At 39.1% G+C, this 22,224-nt stretch overlaps 11 protein-coding genes across 11 annotated transcripts, besides 2 other annotated features; 8 read left to right on the top strand and 3 right to left on the bottom strand.

Annotated features, from left to right (window-relative positions):
* Positions 1-751: 751 nt before the first annotated feature.
* YPS6 (aspartyl protease) lies at positions 752-2,365 on the top strand (the record flags this gene model as incomplete). Its single annotated transcript, NM_001179561.3, has 1 exon — positions 752-2,365. One exon carries the CDS (start codon positions 752-754, stop codon positions 2,363-2,365), a length of 1,614 nt encoding a protein of 537 aa, NP_012305.3.
* Positions 2,366-6,437: 4,072 nt separating this feature from the next.
* Positions 6,438-6,662: a long terminal repeat (Ty1 LTR).
* A 1,687-nt stretch (positions 6,663-8,349) lies between these two features.
* On the top strand, positions 8,350-9,054 carry GTT1 (bifunctional glutathione transferase/peroxidase; the record flags this gene model as incomplete). The annotated part of the gene is made up of 1 exon (NM_001179560.1): positions 8,350-9,054. The coding sequence occupies one exon, from the start codon at positions 8,350-8,352 to the stop codon at positions 9,052-9,054; it is 705 nt and encodes a 234-aa protein (NP_012304.1).
* Positions 9,055-9,243: 189 nt separating this feature from the next.
* On the bottom strand, positions 9,244-9,735 carry HYR1 (peroxiredoxin HYR1; the record flags this gene model as incomplete). The annotated part of the gene is made up of 1 exon (NM_001179559.1): positions 9,244-9,735. One exon carries the CDS (start codon positions 9,733-9,735, stop codon positions 9,244-9,246), a length of 492 nt encoding a protein of 163 aa, NP_012303.1.
* Positions 9,736-9,997: 262 nt separating this feature from the next.
* On the top strand, positions 9,998-10,789 carry IRC24 (sepiapterin reductase family protein IRC24; the record flags this gene model as incomplete). Its single annotated transcript, NM_001179558.3, has 1 exon — positions 9,998-10,789. The coding sequence occupies one exon, from the start codon at positions 9,998-10,000 to the stop codon at positions 10,787-10,789; it is 792 nt and encodes a 263-aa protein (NP_012302.3).
* Positions 10,790-11,072: 283 nt separating this feature from the next.
* NRE1 (sepiapterin reductase family protein) lies at positions 11,073-11,837 on the top strand (the record flags this gene model as incomplete). Its single annotated transcript, NM_001179557.3, has 1 exon — positions 11,073-11,837. One exon carries the CDS (start codon positions 11,073-11,075, stop codon positions 11,835-11,837), a length of 765 nt encoding a protein of 254 aa, NP_012301.3.
* Positions 11,838-12,126: 289 nt separating this feature from the next.
* On the top strand, positions 12,127-13,248 carry LYS1 (saccharopine dehydrogenase (NAD+, L-lysine-forming); the record flags this gene model as incomplete). The annotated part of the gene is made up of 1 exon (NM_001179556.3): positions 12,127-13,248. The coding sequence occupies one exon, from the start codon at positions 12,127-12,129 to the stop codon at positions 13,246-13,248; it is 1,122 nt and encodes a 373-aa protein (NP_012300.3).
* Positions 13,249-13,397: 149 nt separating this feature from the next.
* MGA2 (Mga2p) lies at positions 13,398-16,739 on the bottom strand (the record flags this gene model as incomplete). Its single annotated transcript, NM_001179555.1, has 1 exon — positions 13,398-16,739. One exon carries the CDS (start codon positions 16,737-16,739, stop codon positions 13,398-13,400), a length of 3,342 nt encoding a protein of 1,113 aa, NP_012299.1.
* Positions 16,740-17,245: 506 nt separating this feature from the next.
* Positions 17,246-17,833, top strand: DAL3 (ureidoglycolate hydrolase; the record flags this gene model as incomplete). The annotated part of the gene is made up of 1 exon (NM_001179554.1): positions 17,246-17,833. The coding sequence occupies one exon, from the start codon at positions 17,246-17,248 to the stop codon at positions 17,831-17,833; it is 588 nt and encodes a 195-aa protein (NP_012298.1).
* A 350-nt stretch (positions 17,834-18,183) lies between these two features.
* DAL7 (malate synthase DAL7) lies at positions 18,184-19,848 on the top strand (the record flags this gene model as incomplete). The annotated part of the gene is made up of 1 exon (NM_001179553.3): positions 18,184-19,848. The coding sequence occupies one exon, from the start codon at positions 18,184-18,186 to the stop codon at positions 19,846-19,848; it is 1,665 nt and encodes a 554-aa protein (NP_012297.3).
* A 244-nt stretch (positions 19,849-20,092) lies between these two features.
* DCG1 (Dcg1p) lies at positions 20,093-20,827 on the top strand (the record flags this gene model as incomplete). Its single annotated transcript, NM_001179552.1, has 1 exon — positions 20,093-20,827. The coding sequence occupies one exon, from the start codon at positions 20,093-20,095 to the stop codon at positions 20,825-20,827; it is 735 nt and encodes a 244-aa protein (NP_012296.1).
* A 24-nt stretch (positions 20,828-20,851) lies between these two features.
* Positions 20,852-20,928: an origin of replication (ARS922; Autonomously Replicating Sequence).
* Positions 20,929-21,024: 96 nt separating this feature from the next.
* Positions 21,025-22,056, bottom strand: DAL2 (allantoicase; the record flags this gene model as incomplete). Its single annotated transcript, NM_001179551.1, has 1 exon — positions 21,025-22,056. The coding sequence occupies one exon, from the start codon at positions 22,054-22,056 to the stop codon at positions 21,025-21,027; it is 1,032 nt and encodes a 343-aa protein (NP_012295.1).
* Between the last annotated feature and the right edge of the window lie 168 nt (positions 22,057-22,224).

The raw sequence follows: 22,224 nt of genomic DNA, 5'->3' as shown, positions 1-22,224 counted from the left end.
TTACATTATCTCCTACTTGGCAAAATAGATGTGGCTTTAGTTGATGAAAATTTACCACGTCAACTATTTATGTCCTTTCTACAATAAACCCCGACCTACTATCCTCTATGTTGTTTTTAACATACCATACGAGCGTCATATGTCTTTTGGTTCACTGGGGAAGACCATCACTGTTGAACGTTTGTTGAAAAGTTCGAGATGATGAAGATTGCATAACAAAATGTAAAGTTATTTTTAGAAACTATAACGGTTCAAGACATTCAACACTATAACATAGCTTGGCTGGCTTGAACATAAAGAGGAAGAAGCAAAAGCAAGAGTAAAAAGCTTCTCATTTATTTCTGGCATTGTTGATCACCCAGTGCAAGCCCAATTTCGCCTGTGCTTTTCTTAAATTGTTTCTGACAACACCGAGGTTTTCGCTGCAGAAAAGGAACATATGGTGGTAATTTGTATAAGGGGTTAAGGGTCCAAAAATTTGCTACCCTGTCGCTCACTACAGCAAAATATCTCGAGATATCCGAGGAGTTAAAACTGACTAGACCTGTTGCGTAAACCTCATGCAAGCAGTACTCTTCGAGGATTTAAGCTTTGGAACTGCTTTCAAAGTTGAGAGTATATAAGGTGTTATGATCTTGGAATAGGGTTTTTCATCGTTCTTCCTTGTTCTCTTTTTTCATTGGTTGATCAGTTGTTAAATTTTGTCTCTTTCGAAAATAAGGATATTTGAAGACAACGCAAAGCTATCAATATGCAATTGATTTCCATCCTCTCTTTGTTGTCATCATTGATGTGTTCATTGACCGTTTTAGGGTCTTCCGCAAGTTCCTATGTTAAGTTTCCTGTTCAAAAGTTGGCTGATATTATAAATATATGCACACAGGATGTTTCTACCGTCTTCAAAAGAAATGAGGTTCTTAACACCACAGTGATAAATGGAATAGGAGTGTATGTTGTCAAGATGGAAATCGGAACGCCTCCACAAACGTTGTACCTACAGTTAGATACTGGCTCTTCAGATATGATTGTGAATAATGCTGACATTGCCTATTGCAAATCGATGTCTGACGGATCTGACTACGCTTCAACTGATAATTACGAGCTCACAGCAACGTTCAATGGGCTTCCTTCGACTACCATCTCATCAGAAGCTTATAACACTCTCTGCTCTTATTGGGGTACATTCGATGCAAGCAACTCATCTACTTTTGAGAATAATGCGACGTTTTTCAATAACACATACGGAGATGGTACGTATTATGCAGGGACTTATGGTACGGATGTTGTCTCTTTCGAAAATATTACTCTAAATGATTTCACTTTTGGTGTATCAAATGATACAATAGGCAATCCAAGTGGCATTTTAGGCATATCGCTTCCCATTGCAGAATTTACAGATGGTATCGAATACGCATTGGCATTGAACAGAACACCTTTCATATATGATAACTTTCCAATGGAATTAAAAAATCAGGGAAAGATTAATAAAATAGCGTATTCTTTATTTTTGAATGGACCTGATGCACACTTCGGGAGCATCTTGTTTGGTGCAGTGGACAAAAGTAAGTACACAGGACAGCTTTACACCCTGCCTATGCTGCAGGCATTCAATACCCTTGGCTCAAATCCTGGGATGATTATTACTGCACAAAGTGTGGCAATTTTGGATAGTGAATCTGGCAATAAAACTGTTTCGGATATTCAATTTCCAGTGATGTTGGATTCTGGCACAACTTTCTCCTATTTACCCACCGAAATTGCAGAAGCAATCGGCAAAAGTTTTGACGGAGAGTACAGCTCTGACGACCAAGGCTACATCTTTGATTGTTCAAAAGTGAACGATACTTTACTGTCCGTCGACTTTGGAGGATTTAATATATCGGCAAACATATCCAATTTCGTAACATCAGCTAAGGATCGTTGCGTTTTAAATGTTAAGCAATCCGAGTCCACTTATATGCTGGGAGATGCTTTCCTTGTCGACGCATATGTAGTCTACGATTTAGAAAACTACGAAATTTCTATTGCTCAGGCTAGCTTTAATAATCAAGAAGAAGATATTGAGGTTATCTCCGATACTGTCCCAGGTGCCACCCCTGCTCCCGGATACTTTAGTACATGGGTATATAAGCCCGGTAGTCCCATCGGAACAGGAGATTTTATTAATGTCAGCTGGACCTCGTATTCGGAATTTTCACAGTACAAATCATTGCTTGCCACCGCAGCCCAAAGCGATGATGCTAGTTCTTTCTCAAGTAGTGGCGGCTCTAGCGAAAGCACCACTAAAAAACAAAATGCAGGTTACAAATACCGTTCTTCTTTCTCCTTTTCATTATTGTCCTTCATATCTTATTTTCTTTTATAAGTAGAGAAGAGATACATAGTTTCGCAGTGTGTTACTGTGTGGGACTGTATAGGTGAAGCCCTATATACTGTGTAAAAGGCGATGAAACTTTATTATGTTATATATCACTGCTTCATATAAAAATAAGAAACCTACAGCGTAATGATTATACATATGACGAAGACTGTTAACTGCAATAAAGATAGTAACGACCTTATAAGTGCACACTTTTTCCCCAGGGCCAACGCAATGGCGAATATTGTCAAATAAGCTAACAAGAAGAATAACACAGTGCTAAAAAGCAGTGAATGTTTCATCTTCTCCATCGCGGCTTCCTTATCTTACCATTTTTTCTTTACTTACCTTCCACTTTGCCGCCCAGCCCTGACTGTTTTTAAGTGCAGCTAAAAAAATCTATCTAATCACTCGCCACATATATCCTACATAATACGTCATACTCAATGCAAAGGTAGCTTGAGGTATTGTTCTATCAAGTCCACACTATGACGCAAAGAAACATCCGCATTTTCTAATTTAACGAAGTTAATTATATGTCTTTTTTTTTTAGATAACATCGGTTTGATTACCTGCCCCTACATCTTTTAGGTGAATCTTTTCTGCTAATAATCAATTATATGAACTATTAACATTCCTCTTGTTAAAACTACTTTTATAATAAAGTCTATGATTCATTATACTCAATTGAACTGTATAACGCTATAAATTGGTGTAAGAATCCAGGATTAGTGTTAGTAGTATGTAAGAGATACGCCACTCAAAATTTCTGGAAAATATATATATAATGGAAGTGCCCGCTATTTAGAGAGAAGCACAATTACTTTATCAATAGACGGTTAAAAAGAGGGCAACAATATATGTCTGTTTGAGAATATTGCATATCTCGCGAGCTGGACTGTGCTTTTTCCGCCAATATGTATTCCGTACAGATAATATTATTACCCTTACGAAAACATGGTACTGTAAGTTTGTTGTAACAGCGGCTGATATTATTCGTCATTTTGCTATTTCTTGTTTAGGTAATAAAGTTGTTGCCAAACCAGGTACAGTAAATCAAATGTTTGAATTAATTCAAAAAGGGGCGTTTTAGATAAAAAATATCACTCTAACTATCCGTTTATCAAGAATTTACTGATCTTTGACGTCGAAGAAGAGTTCGCTTTACCAGTGATATGAAGGATAAATGAACTTCAAACAGGAGGTATCATCAGTTAAAACTAACAAGTTTTCGGTGTGCCCAGATGATATGTGGCTGAAACAGTTTATAAAGAAACCACCGGTGCTCATGAATGATAAACATGTGAGATTTGATCTTGGCAGAAGCAGCTCTAGCAGCCCAATTTCTTTTAGCACTAAGAGTTTCTTTTTCCTTGACATTCTTCTTCTTACACAAGGTTTGACCGTATTGAGCTCAGAACCACTGTTTGAATAGAGTAGCATCAATTTGAATAGTGGCAACCTTGATCAAAGTCAGTTAGATGCGCTACTCTCGAGTTATTTTGTAATCTTTAATAATTTGCCGTTGTCTCTTACTATTTAAGGTATCGTGATGGGCGCTGGTACTGGATAACTCATACTCAATCATAGAGGTTTGAGAAAAAGATGGAAGGTTTTGAAAATATGATATTTTGACGAACTATGGAGGATTTGCATTCATTATTATTTCATTTTCACTCTCCAAAATAAAAAAATAGTAACAGTGGAAATTTTTTTGAGAATCCGCTTGATCGAAAGTACTCTTGGTATTATTGAGGCTTTTTCTTCTTCAATGGACTCAATGATACTGCACTAGCCCTGAAAAGTAAATAGGAGACGTAGCCAGAATGAAGAGGTGAGCAAATCCGGGCGTACATCAAAACAAAACTAAAAAAGTTCTTAATCCTCATTACAACCCGTTCAATTTTGTTAAAAGGCCTCTCCTACATTGTTATTATCGGTTGACGGTTTTATCAAGAACGTTTGGCATATACAGAGAACAGTATTTAGCGGCATAAAACACTCACAGCATTAAAGTATAAAATAAAAGCAAAATAAACAGAGTTATCCAGATATGAGATTGTCCTTCAAATTCTGTTGAAGATATTGCGTGAAAATGTGAAGAGAAATCTTAGGTAAGATGACCACTGCTGGTATGAATTTGGTAAGCCGATTCATTTCAAGAAATGAACAGCAAAATTTTCTTTCGAAAACACCAGACTTTTTGCCAAGAAAGTGGGAGCAAACTTATAGGTTCAATGATTCAGACGCCGCGTCACTGTAACGGCCTTCATTGAGTCTATTATGATGTTTAGGAGGACGTTGTAAATCATCTATTCGTGCACGAACGGTATAGGGGCGACAAAGGCTCTATGGCTGCCATTATCCTTTTCTTTGGCATCCAAAATGGGGCTCTCTTGTGTTTCTCTCCCCGTATTCAATCTATGAGATATCAATCGTTGTACGTTAAGAACTAAAGTTACTGTCATACATGTGTTATACCAAGCTTCTCCTATCTGTCTTTAACTTCTACTGCGACATATTATCGATATTCTTGGCTAACCGATTTCAACATTTTTCCGAATGCTTTCTATGTATGGTAAGAGATCCTGGAGTATTTTTGGGTAACACAAGAACACGGTAATTTCTTCTTTTTAAGAAAACACTTTGCTTCCAGTGTATTTATCAAGATTGCCATAATGAAATCGAGACTCTTACCTAGCTCTCGAGATGAGGAAGAAGTAGAAAACTTTCATGACCTAAATCCTCGGATACCCTGCTAAAAATACATAAAAAACCCTCAACATGCAGCGTTATATAAGCATGCCTAAACGGAAGGACTGGGCAAACATGTTCCACTCAGTTTGCTTATTGAAGGCCTGGCCAGACATTTCATCTGGTCCTTTTCCTTCTCTCTTTGCTCTACTGAAACATGTCATATGCTGTAATAATACTCTTTCATGATGTAATGCACCTCACACCTCGAACCTAAACGAAGGTTACGTCAATCTTCGTAAGCTCGACACAAAGCGAACGGACATCTCGTAATCCGTCATATGAACCGCTTTTTGCAGTCAAAAAGTCTATAATCTTAATTCATGGTTCCTGGTGCCTTGAATGTTCCAGGCTATTCAGGCAAAATATAGCTTTTTAAACTTTTTCTAGAAGAAATTATGTAAATTTTAAAATGTGCCTGAAAACCAGTGAAAAAAAAAAAGGCAAAAAGTTTTTTTAGACAATGTTTCGTGTTATAGGGTCCATTCTTGATGTCATTGCCGCTCGTAAAAACAAAAAGTTTGGTGTGCCTTCATAAATAGTGGTACTGAAGTTTTCTCTTTTTCGTTATTTTACTGGAAAGCGCTTACAAATACTGTTGCCGTTTTTCCAAATTGATTTCCCTCATTTCTTCTAGAAGACTCTGTGCCTGACACAATCGTCCCAGAACAGTTTATACCCCCACGTATTTTCCTCCGCAGTTTCTAGCCGGTTAAGCACGTTGATATTGTTCTTAATGGAAGTAAGTACGAACATTTCTTTATTTTCTCTCAATAGCGTGCCGTTTGCACAAAAAATACTTCCAAAAATAGACATATATTAGGTTTTTTATGGTACCTTCTTGCTTCAAATTTTAGTTTCTTTCTCATACATTCTCTCTAACCTAGTAAAATATGTGCGCCAACTAAAGGGGAAATGTCGCTATCGCTGTATGCTTATTTGACAGGTAGGCAAATATGAACGTTTTTTACCACGTTCCAACTCCGTCCTCATACCCGTTGACCTTTCAAACCAAGGACAAGAATTTTGTAAAAGCAACTAATCGAAAGCACAAACCATTTCTTTTTCTTTTCAGCCATTTATGAATTGCTCCCTCAGATTGGTGCAATCGAAAGAAGAAAAGTTTAATATCTTGTTTAGCACATAATTTTCGATGTACTTTTCTTTTTAAAATCGAATTATCAGCGATTATTCAGCCGGCTAAGAAGATGTTCTTATTGTTCTTATGCTTCAAAAATAAAGCATATCCAGGACTAATACATCCACTTCTACTTTAATAAGTACAAGTGCCATCTTTCTGTTGTAATACTTTCATCTCTTGTCTTGTTAGAATGAAGATCGGCAACGATCTACTGACTGGAGTTCGTGTTATTGGTATATTATAATATACTGTGTAGAGAACGATATAGAAAGTGAGAGACGGTCATCAGATTTAGTTGGAGCTGAAATTCAAGGATTGATAATGAAAAATGGAGAAAGAAATAATAATAACGTTATGTAAGAATATTGTACCTTGTTGTGGTTTCCCATACCCTCGAGCAGAACTTCTTACTCCCCCGTCTTTCTTGTCTATATATTTTTCTACTGCTATTGACATCATACCAACATATGGCGCTAATTTTTTCCTTGACCTTCAGTTTCCCCACATTCCTAAGTTCAATGTACTAGATAATTGAAAAGAGCCTTTGCATCTTCTGATATTCAGTAAAGCACGACCACGTATGGATTAAGGACTGGGCTCATTTCGCTAGTGCATGGGCAATTATGTTTTTAATCAGTGCTATGCACGATGACACGCGATAAGCTTCGCTTTTCTCAACCAATATATTTACTAAAGATTAATGCTCTTACCGCAGATTACACTGCATCGCTTCAATTATTCCTGAGAAGTATTAATAAGTACGCAGAATGGTTTTAGCCGTGTGTTCCTTCTCATATTGATTAAAGTAGAGCTAATCAGTAATACTTTCATACAGACAAGTGTCAGATAGAACCATCCAAGAATGAGTGGCTTAGTTAATTTTACAGCCGTGGTCAATACAATTAGAATATGGAGAATTTGCTTTGCTTACTGGTAGAAGATACGTAAGTAATCGCTAATATTATTACCATATATAACGAGAGGTTTACGGAAGCGACATTGTTGATTTGAATCATTGCAGCTACGGTCTAAGGCGGGAAGCTTAACCTCGGATTTGGTAGGTATAATATCGCAGATATTGTTCATGTCCAACGCCGGCCACTTATCGTACTAGAAGCTGTTTTCAATGAAGTGACCACCATTGTAATTACTACTGCAAGAAAAGTTATAGCCTACCATCCTGAGCAAATAAAGTTGCTTCCTGCTCAACTTTTTTTTTTCCTTGTATCATTTTATTTTTTTCTTGGCTCGCACTGCGCAGGTGACGGTAAAGAAAACAGGCCAGCTTTCACTTTCTATATATATTACTAGTGCAACCGTACTTATTCTCTTGTAAGGTTACCGTCTATTCATTCCGCTGCTGCTTCTAGTATCCTTAGAATCGTAATTGTTTACGAACAGTTTGTATTGAATCAGCTCCTCTCTTCTTTAGCCAAATACCGTCGGTAAAATGCAGTTCATGGGCACGGAGCAGTGCGTCATCGGTTCTATACGGTAACTTGACATTGCATGGATAAGATCTTTGATAGTAACATACATCTGGCTGGGGGAAATGCATGGCGTTCAGTTTCGGGGTTTGACCTTACTTTTTTGAAGAAGACTTTACTCAAGAGTGTAAGCTCCCTTGGGGGAGGACATATTACGGAAACAGGGTGTCCAAAAAACACCTATTGCGCTTATAACTAGTACATTGCTCAAATGAGGATTTTTACAAGGCTTAGCCCAGCCCGTCTTGTATTGACAAAGTTAAGCACCTCAAGCTCACACCAAAGTGGGCCCTAAGGGTGATCTGTATGCCAAGGCTAGCCTAATAGGAAAACCACCACCGGCAGTTACAACCTCCGTTAGCAACAGAGGGGGTGCCTCGCAATAGCCAAGGATAAGCCCCTCCTTGTTACTATGACAATCGCACTTTTCATGCTACGGCCATTTACTAATGATTTTCACCTCGTACCCGCTCGCTCCAGTATGGTGAAAATTTAGGGGAAGTGGATAACGTTGAAATACTATGGCAGAATCCTTATATATAAAACGATCGTTGATATTTTTTACAACAACCTAAAATGAGAGGGAAAAGGTAAATCAAGGAAGCATTATGTCGTTGCCAATTATCAAAGTCCATTGGTTGGACCATTCCAGAGCGTTCAGACTTTTGTGGTTATTAGACCATTTGAACCTTGAATATGAAATTGTCCCTTATAAAAGAGATGCTAACTTCCGTGCTCCACCAGAATTAAAGAAAATTCACCCATTAGGAAGATCTCCATTGTTAGAAGTTCAAGACAGAGAAACTGGTAAGAAGAAGATACTTGCCGAGTCCGGTTTCATCTTCCAATATGTCTTGCAGCATTTTGATCATTCACACGTTTTAATGAGCGAAGATGCTGATATTGCAGACCAGATTAACTATTATCTGTTTTATGTAGAAGGTTCCTTGCAACCACCTTTAATGATTGAGTTCATTCTTTCAAAGGTGAAGGATTCTGGTATGCCCTTCCCTATTTCGTACTTGGCAAGAAAAGTGGCAGACAAGATCAGTCAGGCATACTCTAGTGGTGAAGTTAAGAACCAGTTCGACTTTGTGGAGGGTGAAATTTCCAAAAATAACGGCTACCTGGTTGATGGGAAGTTGAGCGGTGCCGATATCTTGATGTCTTTCCCTTTGCAGATGGCGTTTGAAAGAAAGTTTGCCGCACCAGAGGATTATCCTGCCATTTCCAAATGGTTAAAGACCATAACCTCAGAGGAGTCGTATGCTGCTTCTAAGGAAAAGGCGCGTGCTTTAGGTAGCAATTTCTAAACCGTTTTGTTGCGTTCGTACGGCACTAGCAGCCGCGTAATTCGTTCACACACTTCAATACATATGTATGTATACGTATATAGTCTGTTGCGACACATAATAATTGACAGGTTTGACTAGCGAGTATGTATTATCAGGAAATATAAAAGAAAACTAAGCTTTACCTAACTTCAAAAGAAGAAGACCTGCCTATTCCACCTCTTTCAAAAGTTCTTCGATGGTTTCGGACAACGAAGAAGGTTTGGTTAGTGAAGAGTATCTTTCGTACACTTTACCCTTTTTATCGACTAAGAATTTTTCAAAATTCCATTTGATACCTCTCAAGCCCAACATACCGGATTTTTGGCTCTTCAAAAACTTGTAAACAGGGTCCTCATTGCCACCATTAACGTCAATTTTTTTCATAATGGGGAAAGTCACGCCATAGTTCAGTTGGCAGAACTGGGCAATTTCTTCATCAGAGCCAGGTTCTTGGTGGCCAAACTGGTTGCATGGGAACCCGATGATGGTAAATCCTTCGTCCTTATAACGTTTGTACAAGGCCTCTAGTTCTTTGTATTGAGGAGTGAATCCACATTTGGAGGCAACATTAACGATAAGCACCACTTTTCCCTTTAATTGGTCGAAGGGGAATGGTTGGCCTTTCTTGTCAACAGGTGCTAGCTTATAGAATTCTGACATGATAAACTTGAATACTTTACGAGATGACAGCTTGGAAGAGAGAGACGTGGAAAGCTCTGATGCTGTTTTTATTACTATTGCTTTTCCGATATTAAGGGAGCATACTGTTCCTCATGGTTTTTTCCCTCTTTTTTTCACTTTTTGACCTTTTTCGTAAAGTGGCTAAAAACGATAATGCAGAAAAAGAAGAAGGAATACAGGAAATAAGGGCTGTCGCGAACAGCAACAAGAGAAACAACTTATAATCTGTCAAAGAAGGGATATGGGCAAGGTTATTTTGATTACAGGTGCCTCCCGTGGGATTGGCCTGCAATTGGTGAAAACTGTTATCGAAGAGGACGATGAATGCATCGTCTACGGCGTAGCAAGAACGGAAGCTGGTCTGCAGTCTTTGCAAAGAGAATACGGTGCAGACAAATTTGTCTATCGTGTCCTCGACATCACGGACAGGTCTCGAATGGAAGCGTTGGTGGAGGAAATCCGGCAAAAGCATGGAAAACTGGACGGTATTGTCGCAAATGCGGGGATGCTAGAACCGGTGAAGTCCATCTCCCAGTCCAACTCCGAACACGACATCAAGCAGTGGGAACGGCTGTTCGATGTGAACTTTTTCAGCATTGTCTCTTTGGTGGCACTGTGTTTACCCCTCTTGAAGAGCTCGCCATTTGTAGGCAACATTGTCTTCGTCAGCTCTGGAGCCAGTGTGAAACCATATAACGGATGGTCGGCGTACGGCTGCTCGAAAGCCGCATTAAACCACTTTGCCATGGACATTGCCAGTGAAGAGCCCAGTGATAAAGTGCGTGCCGTGTGTATTGCACCGGGCGTCGTTGACACGCAGATGCAGAAAGATATTAGGGAAACATTGGGTCCTCAGGGCATGACACCCAAGGCTCTCGAGAGGTTTACTCAATTGTACAAGACTTCGTCACTGCTGGACCCAAAGGTGCCTGCGGCGGTACTAGCGCAACTCGTCCTGAAAGGTATTCCCGACTCTTTGAACGGTCAATATCTCCGCTACAACGATGAGCGACTGGGGCCGGTGCAGGGCTAGTACTAAACTATATTATGTAAAAGGGTATAGTTATAGTTTTTAGCTACTAAACTTTTATTGGGTTTGCGATGAGCGACAGTTTTGTGCGGCCATTTCTGTGCCAAGAACCGGATTGAATGTATCACCGAAGGAATTCCGCGGTGTTTTCAAAGAAATGAAGAGAAGACAGTATGAACATTAACTTTTGCATATATATACGTAAACGAAAAAGATCAAGTGCAATGGAAGAATATTGTACCTAAAAAAAAGGGTCTAACTACAGCGTGTAACAGGTTAAAAAAACATGGGTAAAGTTATTTTAGTTACAGGTGTTTCCAGAGGTATCGGTAAGTCCATCGTGGATGTTCTTTTCAGTTTGGACAAGGACACGGTTGTTTACGGTGTAGCCAGGTCTGAGGCACCCTTGAAGAAGTTGAAAGAGAAGTATGGCGACAGGTTTTTTTACGTTGTCGGTGATATTACCGAGGATTCCGTGTTGAAGCAGTTGGTTAACGCTGCTGTTAAGGGCCACGGCAAGATCGACTCCTTGGTTGCCAACGCTGGTGTCCTAGAGCCCGTGCAAAATGTCAACGAGATTGATGTCAACGCTTGGAAGAAGCTGTATGACATCAACTTCTTCAGCATTGTTTCCTTGGTTGGCATTGCGTTACCTGAATTGAAGAAGACCAACGGTAACGTGGTATTCGTCAGTTCGGACGCCTGTAACATGTACTTCAGCAGTTGGGGAGCTTACGGTTCTTCAAAAGCCGCTCTGAACCACTTCGCCATGACTCTGGCCAACGAGGAAAGGCAAGTGAAAGCCATTGCCGTCGCCCCAGGTATTGTGGACACAGATATGCAAGTTAACATTAGGGAGAACGTGGGGCCTTCCTCCATGAGTGCAGAGCAATTGAAGATGTTTAGAGGTTTAAAGGAGAATAACCAGTTGCTGGATAGCTCTGTGCCAGCTACAGTTTATGCCAAATTGGCCCTTCATGGTATTCCTGACGGTGTTAATGGACAGTACTTGAGCTATAATGACCCTGCCTTGGCGGACTTTATGCCTTGAGGATAGCAGGTACATATAAATTGTTACATACTAAGTCGATGAGTCAAAAAAGACTCTTATACATTTATACATTTTGCATTATTATTTTTTTTTTCCAGCGGAATTTGGAATTCCGCTCTCAACCGCCAAAATTCCCCTGCGATTTCAGCGACAAAGAGTCATAAAGTCATCCTCGAGAAACCACGATGAAATATATAAAAAGCCCATCTTCCCTGACGGAAACTGGTATTTTAGGAGGCATACCATAAGATAACAACGAAAACGCTTTATTTTTCACACAACCGCAAAAATGGCTGCCGTCACATTACATCTAAGAGCTGAAACTAAACCCCTAGAGGCACGTGCTGCCTTAACACCTACCACGGTTAAAAAACTGATAGCTAAGGGCTTCAAAATATATGTAGAGGACAGTCCACAATCTACTTTCAATATTAACGAATATCGTCAAGCAGGTGCCATTATAGTGCCTGCAGGTTCATGGAAAACCGCTCCACGCGACAGAATCATTATAGGTTTGAAGGAAATGCCTGAAACCGATACTTTCCCTCTAGTCCACGAACACATCCAGTTTGCTCACTGCTACAAAGACCAAGCTGGGTGGCAAAATGTCCTTATGAGATTTATTAAGGGACACGGTACTCTATATGATTTGGAATTTTTGGAAAATGACCAAGGTAGAAGAGTTGCTGCCTTTGGATTTTACGCTGGGTTCGCAGGTGCAGCCCTTGGTGTAAGAGACTGGGCATTCAAGCAAACGCATTCTGACGATGAAGACTTGCCTGCAGTGTCGCCTTACCCCAATGAAAAGGCATTGGTTAAAGATGTTACCAAAGATTATAAAGAAGCCTTAGCCACCGGAGCCAGAAAGCCAACCGTGTTAATCATTGGTGCGCTAGGAAGATGTGGTTCCGGTGCCATCGATCTGTTGCACAAAGTTGGTATTCCAGATGCTAACATATTAAAATGGGATATCAAAGAAACTTCCCGTGGTGGTCCCTTTGACGAAATTCCACAAGCTGATATTTTTATCAATTGTATATATCTATCGAAGCCAATTGCTCCTTTCACTAACATGGAGAAACTGAATAATCCTAACAGAAGACTAAGGACCGTGGTGGACGTATCAGCAGACACTACCAACCCTCACAACCCCATCCCAATATACACTGTGGCTACTGTGTTTAACAAACCTACCGTTCTGGTACCTACCACTGCCGGGCCTAAATTATCTGTCATCTCTATTGATCACTTGCCTTCTTTGCTGCCAAGAGAAGCTTCAGAATTTTTCTCTCATGATCTCTTACCATCTTTAGAGCTCCTACCTCAAAGAAAAACTGCTCCTGTCTGGGTTAGAGCCAAGAAATTGTTCGATAGACATTGCGCTCGTGTTAAAAGATCTTCAAGATTGTAGTTTACATTTAAAGTATATACATTATCGTTACGCTGACATTTACAAGTTTAATTTTTTTTTGACTTTTTTTAAATGACTTTCTCTTCTTTTAAGTGTACTGTCTTTTCATTATACACACATATATATATATATATACGTAAAAAAGCAGACTAACTGACAATTAAATCGTTCAACATTCTTGTTGTTTGCAGGTTTGATAATTTTGACCTGAATGCAGTTTTCATCCTTTCATTTCCCAGCAAGAACTTTGCTAATGCAATTCTCAAGTACTCTGAGATTAATTCGCTTATATGATTGATGGAACTATCTTGGTTGCCAAATTTGTACATGATGAACCATGTCAAAAGTAGTAGTGTTAAGGGTATCCAGAAAAATATTAACATTTTATCATTTCGGAAGTTTTGTTTGTTTTGGAAGAATCTGTTAAACTGTTTTTTCAAAAATTCTTCCTCTTCCTCATAATCCTCTTCCTCCGAATTTTCAGAGTTTTCAATATTAGATGCTGACTGCTCCACAATACTGTCTTGATTTGTGGTTTTCAATTTATCATCTTTACCCCAAGACAACGGGAACAGATCCTCATATTTTGGTAAGTCATCATTAATTCGATGTAAAACTCTATTCCAGAGAGATGTACTACCATTATCCTCTTCGGGTTCGTTGGCGCTAGATCCAATATCAAGGAGTTCGCTTTGTTCCTCCCTGCATGCAACACCTGGTTTTTCTACTTCGTCAGTGACGAACAGATCTTCATCCCCGTCTTCTTCGAAATCACTTTGGTCGTACTCAGAGTAACTTGAATTCTCAAATAGTTGCAAGGTTGGATGCTGAATCTCCATAGAAGTGGGATTTATCATGCTTTGGCTTTCGAATAAGTTCTCATTCAAAGATTCATTGTCTAGCAGGCTTGAATTGAAACTGGATTGTGAATATTTCCTGCTAATAGAATAATTACTGTCTGTTTCTACACTATCGGTAAACTTCGTACCGTTTTGGAATTCTTCAAACAATGACAATACTTCGCTGATATAAGTGTCATTATGAACAAACTTATGGTTGTCTCTGTTATCTTGTTTTTTGTCTATTTCCTTTGAATGAATGTGGTTTGCTATGAATACTTCTCTTGCAGTTAATCCGTTGTGTGACCTCAGTGAATAATTTACTTTACAATTTAAAAGCATCTTAATAATTTTAGGGTCACCACTTATGCAAGCAAAATGTAATGGAGTTAGCCCAAAGGAATCAATATCGTTAACACGAGCACCCTTTTTAATCAATGTATACACAAGGCTTGAGTAATTTTTCAAACAGGCAAGATGTAATAAAGTTCTCCCTAATGAATCACATATGGAAATATTGGAATTTATGTTCAATGATTTTATAACTTTTTGTATCAAGACTTCATCGGAGTAAAGAACACTTGTGTTCAGATTCATACTGTGTTGGTTTGGAGAGGGACCTGTGCTTTTTGAACAGCTGTTGCCATTTGTACCGCTATCAGGAGAATCATTGCCAACAATCCTCTTCGCGATATTTCTTGCATCTTCTAACTTACCATTCATTTTTAATCCCACAATTTGCAAAGCCAATTCAATCAGTTGCCTATCAGTATCATCAACATAGGTAAATATGGCCTTTTTATTGTCATTGATCTCAATTTCTTGGGGAAGGTCATCGTTATTATTTTCATTATTCGTATCAGTAATAGAGACGAAAACTTGACCCGCGTAGGCAGCGGGAGGGAGATAAGTGACGATCGTGGTCTCACTCCAGCATTGCGTAGAAAGGGCAAGATTAGAGCCGAACTTTACAGAAAGACCATCTTTGAAGTTACAACCCAGTAATGTAACTTCGATACCACCATTGATTGGGCCTTGTGAAGGTATAACGCGATTAATTGATGGCAAATTATTGTTGTTGTTTTTCATTGAGAAATCTTGCATTGAATGTAAAGCTGGATTCATCGTATTTGTTGCACTGATTGAATTTGAAAAGGAATGCTTGAATAGGGGTTTACCAATGTCATTTTCCAAATTATTGCGTGCTCTTTTCCGTTGGTTCAATTGACTCTGTTGTTCAATATTTGTCAAAGAGATAGTACGGACGGGATTGTCATTATCGCGATGATGATAGTTAAATGATTCTGAGCCTTCTTCGCTCATAGATGTTGGTGATGGAATATGCTGATTGGGCAGAGAAAGGTTCAGTGATAAGTTATTGTTCTGAAGCAAATCTGTCTGTTGAGAGATGGAATATGGGAATGGTACGTTTTTGTCTTTCAGTGGAATATTATTCATTTGACTGTCATTATCATATGGGTTGTGTTGATAAGTATATTGAAATGGCATATTTTCGTCTTTGCTCAATTGGTTGTTATCCGTTGAATAATATTCTGTGGTAGATTCTTCTTCCGTTAGCTGCCTTCTGGACGAGGTAGTAGTGTTATTAAACTTGGTGGTATCCATATTTGCTGGTTTTCTATCCGTGATCATAATAGGTGTTGTCGTAAACTTACCCAACAGTCTATTTTGCCAATCTGTTATAGTGAATAATATGACAAAGCCATTATTTGCCTTATGGTGCCTGCAATAACAAACTAGCCTGGTAGTTAATTCAAACTCCTTAACATTATCGAAAGTTTTCATTATGGGGAAAACCTGTTTGTTATTGAACACGACTAACCTTCTATTAATATTATTACACCAGAGTAAATTGTCTGCAATACCTGATTTCCTTCTAGCGGCTCTTCTTTGTTCTCGCTTAACACACTTGGTACAAACATTTGTCGTTCTGTTGCTGACCGCACATAGAACAAACGCATTGATGTACAGAAGATTTTTCTTGAAGTCTTCTGAAAAATCCTCGATATTTTTTTTTAAATAAAACTTTTCTCTTGAAATGGAATCGCTAGGCAAGTAAAGCATGCTTTGGTTTAGTGGTGTTTCAGACGTAATTTTCACTTTCAGTTTCAGTTGATTTTCCACTCTAGATACTTGTGGCAAACCTGAGACCTCTACATCCAAAGGTAGCTGCGCTGCGTTCACTTTAAGGTAATCTAAAGGATTTATGTAAACAGATTGAATCGTCTCCTTTCTTCCAAATACAATCTCGTCATGAGCAGGGTTGCCTATATTTTTTTCATTAAAAACCTTATTTTCATGCTCGTCCTCTTCTTCCTCCTTCAAGGCTCTGTTACTTTCCATTTCCTCCTCCAGTGGAGTGGACACGTTTTGGTTGACATGAGTATTGTTACCGATACCTTCGAAAGACAACAGGTTGGGCGAATCACCCTCATCTGTCTTGATAAAATTTTGGAAATTAGCACCCTCATCAATATTAATATGCGCCATGCTATCATCCTGGTACATGGGAGACCCGTTCAGGAGGAAATCGTCCAAGAGCTGTGATTCCATTACGCTATTCGCGTGCAATTGAGATATATGAGGGTCGCTTCCAGGTGTTTCCGTTAAGAACTCACTGTTCTGCTGCATAACGAAATGTTCTGTTCGCCAAAATGACCTTCAATAAGTGCCTTTAAATGCACAATAAGGGGGGGAAGCAGGATCTAGTCTTAACGACCCCAAGAACGACTGTTGATCAAGCGCCGCTGTCCTTTTAAAAGGCTTTCGGCGGCTGTATTTTCTGGTTTAGAGCTCACCCATTTGAAAATGTTGAGTTTTTTGTCATGATCCACGATATAAAAAGAAATACGACATTTCTAGGGTAACATCAGAATGCCCTTGCTTTTATTGTTAGGGTTATTTTCAAAAGTAGAATTTTGGAAATAAGTCCTAGCCTTTTTGTAACACTAACCCTGAGACAAAGTGCCAGATAAGATAAGATGGATTGGCAAATAAATGGGGAAAGATAAGCGAGGTAAGACTGATAAGAAGCATATGCGGTCTATTCATGTGCATTCGCATATATAAGTCAGTAACTGTCATCCAATCGCTCTTGATGCTTATCTTGTAGGGCAAAAAATCTTTGAAGCAAAGATATGGTGACCGTGGTGGCGGAGACATTGACGAAAGAGTCCTTCGAGGAGTATGGGACGATAATTTCGCCAGATGAAGAGATTTCAAGGATGCAAAACCTTGAAAAAGGTGCAAACCAGGGAACAGCGATCAAATTGCTTCAAGTAAGCCAGGTAGAGAATAAATCTACCAGTAAAGTTCCCAATTGGAACCTATTCCGTTGCTTTCCACAGCCGCACCTGAATAGAGTATTCACTCAAGGCTCCAATCAGGCGATTTCTCATTCTATCAAAGTCCTCGAAAAGCATCCGTGTAGTACGCAGACGTTTGTGCCTATGGGGAGAACGTCAGCGGAAGTAGCATACTTGGTAGTAGTCGCTAAAGAAATTGGAAATAAGCCAGACTTGTCTACGTTGAGGGCTTTTACATGTTTGGGTAATCAGGCCGTTACCTATGGCTTAGGTACCTGGCATGCGCCCATGATAGTACTTGGCAAGGAAGAACATTTGGATTTTTCAGTCTTAATCTACGAAAGTCTGGACCCTGACAGGCCCGAGAAGGACTGTGTGGAAGAACACTACAGCGATGGCGACGTTTGTATTATCATCTAATTCTGCGACTGTGGGCGAAGTAAATATGTAAATGTTCATGTATTAGTAATTTCATAGGTTTACGATTATCGACATAAAATCTCCGCTGAAAGTTGCGGTGCGATAGAATACCGCGGATTTTGGAAAATTGCGTTTGCTTTTCTTATCACATAAATTGAATTTCATAAGTTTTGGCTTATCTTGGATAAGGTACATCGTGAAAGTATCACAAAGATTGGATAGTTTCGTCAATTGGTGAAGCAATAAGTATAAAATGGGGACATTTACGCATGTAGTCTTAATTCTTCACTTTCTGTGCAGTTGATATCACTTAGAGTATGTGTCATAGGCACGGTAAAGAGCACTGAACAATGGTGAAGATAAGCTTGGACAACACTGCTCTATACGCAGACATCGACACGACTCCTCAATTTGAACCTTCCAAAACTACTGTAGCTGATATTTTAACAAAAGATGCCTTAGAGTTCATTGTTTTGCTGCATAGAACTTTCAATTCAACACGGAAACAGCTTTTAGCCAACAGAAGCAATTTACAATCAAAGTTAGACTCTGGTGAATACCGATTTGATTTCTTGCCGGAAACCGAACAAATCAGGAACGATCCTACATGGCAAGGTGCTATCCCAGCCCCTGGTTTGATCAACAGATCCAGCGAGATTACTGGGCCACCATTGAGAAATATGTTAGTCAACGCTTTGAATGCTGAAGTAACGACATATATGACTGATTTCGAGGACTCTTCATCTCCAACTTGGGAGAACATGATTTACGGACAAGTTAATCTTTATGATGCCATTAGAAATCAAATCGATTTCAAGACACCAAGAAAGGAGTACAGGTTGAAGGATGACATTTCAAGACTGCCCACTTTAATTGTCAGACCTCGTGGCTGGCACATGGTGGAGAAGCACCTTTACATAGATGATGAACCGATTAGTGCTTCCATCTTCGATTTTGGTTTATATTTTTACCATAACGCTAAAGAGTTAGTTAAAATTGGTAAAGGACCTTATTTTTACTTACCAAAGATGGAGCACCATATGGAGGTAAAACTATGGAATGACATATTCTGTGTTGCACAAGATTTTATTGGAATGCCCCGCGGTACCATTAGGGCCACTGTTCTGATTGAAACTTTGCCAGCGGCCTTCCAAATGGAGGAGATTATCTATCAAATAAGAGAACATTCAAGCGGTTTGAACTGTGGTCGTTGGGACTACATATTTTCGACCATTAAAAAACTGAGAAACTTGCCTGAACACGTTTTGCCAAATAGGGATCTAGTGACTATGACTTCACCTTTTATGGATGCTTATGTGAAAAGATTGATCAATACATGTCACCGTAGAGGGGTCCATGCGATGGGTGGTATGGCTGCCCAAATCCCCATAAAAGATGATCCAAAGGCTAATGAAGCTGCAATGAACAAAGTTCGTAATGACAAAATTAGAGAAATGAAGAATGGGCATGATGGGTCATGGGTAGCACACCCAGCATTGGCACCGATTTGTAATGAAGTTTTCAGTAACATGGGTACAGCAAATCAAATATATTTTGTCCCGGATGTACATGTTACATCATCTGATTTATTGAATACGAAGATTCAAGATGCTCAAGTCACTACTGAGGGAATCAGAGTAAACTTGGATATTGGCCTACAATATATGGAGGCTTGGTTAAGGGGATCTGGTTGTGTCCCAATTAATCATTTGATGGAAGATGCCGCTACTGCGGAAGTATCACGTTGTCAATTGTACCAGTGGGTTAAACATGGTGTTGTCTTAAGTGATACCGGTGACAAAGTAACTCCAGAATTGACCGCTAAGATATTAAATGAAGAGACTGCAAAATTGGCTTCAGCAAGTCCGCTGGGTGAAAAGAACAAGTTTGCCTTGGCAGCCAAGTATTTTTTGCCTGAAGTCACTGGTAAAATCTTTAGCGACTTCTTGACCACTTTATTGTATGATGAAATTATTAAGCCAAGTGCCAAACCAGTTGACTTAAGTAAATTATAGAATGTATACGTACATAACCTGACGAATATTCGAAGAATTTTAGGCGCTGTTTTAACGCATAATCCAATCAAATTTGAGCTGATAAGGCCTGATAAGGTATGACAAATTGAACTCATATTTTTTCTCCATGCCAGATCATATTTAAGCCTTTGAAGCGAGAATATGTAAGGAAACTGAATTACTAATTCTTACCTCAGGAAAATCAAAAGAACAAAGAAAAACTAGCTAAGCAAATTATCGAACGATGGAAACAAGAATACTTGTTGTGAATCCTAATAGTTCGAAGTCAATGACGGTGTCCTTGCGGGAAACCATTGAAAAGACTTTTTCAATGGAATCATGTAAAATCAGTTATTTCACAGGGCCAGACACGTCGCCACCACAAATTGATGGGCAGGAAACAAGTATTAAAAGTATGGAGGCCTGTCTTCCCCTCTTAATTGATGACCAGGAGTCGGTATATTACTTTCAGAAATTCAACGGGATATTAATTGCCTGTTTTTCAGATCATCCTTTGGTAGCAAAGATAAAGGATAGAGCTGCTAAAGAAAAAGCAGATGTTTCTATTGTTGGGTTATTAGATAGTAGTATTAATTATTGCAATTTGGTTGGAAAGAAGTTCTCTATTATTACTTCAAATAAAGAATGGATTCCAATATTGAATAACTCTGTGGAATCGAAATTCTTGACAGGGAATACAGTTAACAAAAATTTATGGAAAGGTACGGTATCTACTGATTTACAGGTCCTCGACCTACATAGTCCAGAAAATTTCCAGCAGATAGCAGAAATTATATATCGCGAAAATATTAAAAAGCTTGATTCAGACATTGTAATATTAGGTTGTGCAGGATTCTCGGGTTTGCAAAATAAACTGGCGAAAACATTCCAAAGGGATGGCACGCTGTTTCTGGACACGATTGAGATCGGTTTACAGATTCTAATCACTATGATAAGATTTGTCAACTCACAAAAATAAATAGAAATATGATTGTTTTTTATAGAGTGTAAATTTTAATGTTTTGTCGTGAAGAAGAAGAAGTAAATAAAGTAGCGTGGGGATAGCGAAATGAAAACATTCAATTATCAAAACAAAAACTTTTAACTACATTTATACCTTTACTTTTAAAGTGCCAAGAGTGCATTGGTTTAAAATATACAGTAGTTAAGTATTTATCAGTACCCCCAAACTCTTATTCTTTTCACTCCTCCATCTGGAATAATCGTTAATTTGACATGGGAGACTCTTATACTCTTACGTATTTCATACACATGTTCTTTGTCAGGCCCCGTCTTTGACTTACCAACTAGCTCTACCCATGTTCCTTCACCAGTGTTCTCACTTGATTCTGACTCCTTCAAGCAACCTTCCACGGTAATGAACTGAGGGAAGTTCCCCCTGAAGTGTGCCGTATCAACAATAATCTTCTCAATGAAAGAAGACTCCCTGCCCAGTTGAATTACCGCCCAATCAGTATGACCTGGTTGTCTCGATCTTTTGGTTTCCCAGCCGTCCGACATATCATGACCTCGACCTGGCAGTAGCAAATTATCAACTGAACCGAAGTGTTGGTCAGAATACTTTAAAGCGACAGCACCATTGCAAACATAAGCCAAGTCAATTATATGATCCTTCGTTTTGAGTTCTGGAGGAACAACTCTTCCGTATAATCTAAATCTGGCGATTCCTCCATCGGGGTACATCTTCAGCTTGATGTGAGTAAACCTTTCTTTAGTAAGGCCGTTGCCTCTAACGAAAAGATGCCTTTGCGAAGGACCACACTCAAATTTCTCAACAATCTCAACCCAACGCGAGTCATCTTCCACTATATTACCTTCTTCGCCCTCGTCATAGAGCGCCTCTATTGATACAAATGGTGCATGATTACCATTGAAAAACGCAGTGTCAATTTCACCACCAATAATATGGGCAGCAGCGACTCCCATCTTGATGATAACCCAATCGTATTCCATCTCATTATGTCTTCGTGTTTCCCAGCCGTCGTACCATGCGCCTGAATGAACAAATCTGGTAGGATCCCTTATAGGAGCAGTTGGCTGAATTAAATTTTCAGCAGAAGCAAACCATTCATCTGAAAAAGAAACCACTTGACCACCTAACTTAGATCCTATAACATCTACTGCTTTGTTTTTTGAAATGATTATTGACTTAAATTCTGCCTCATCTGCCAAACTAAAAAACTTCATTTTTCTAAAGAAGAGACCGATTAGATACAATTAATTGTTTGATCGGCTTCATAATTTCCCCATATCATAGCAAAATGCACTTCCATTCCTTTATAGCATTTGATCTCAGAAAATGTGTCTATAATTTAGACTTTTCTTCCAGCTGAATTTCATTGTGGTTCCTGTGTT

This window comes from Saccharomyces cerevisiae, chromosome IX (assembly GCF_000146045.2).
Source record: "Saccharomyces cerevisiae S288C chromosome IX, complete sequence".
NCBI classification, from domain to species: Eukaryota; Fungi; Ascomycota; class Saccharomycetes; order Saccharomycetales; family Saccharomycetaceae; genus Saccharomyces; species Saccharomyces cerevisiae.
This window is presented reverse-complemented; position numbering and strand designations above follow the sequence as displayed.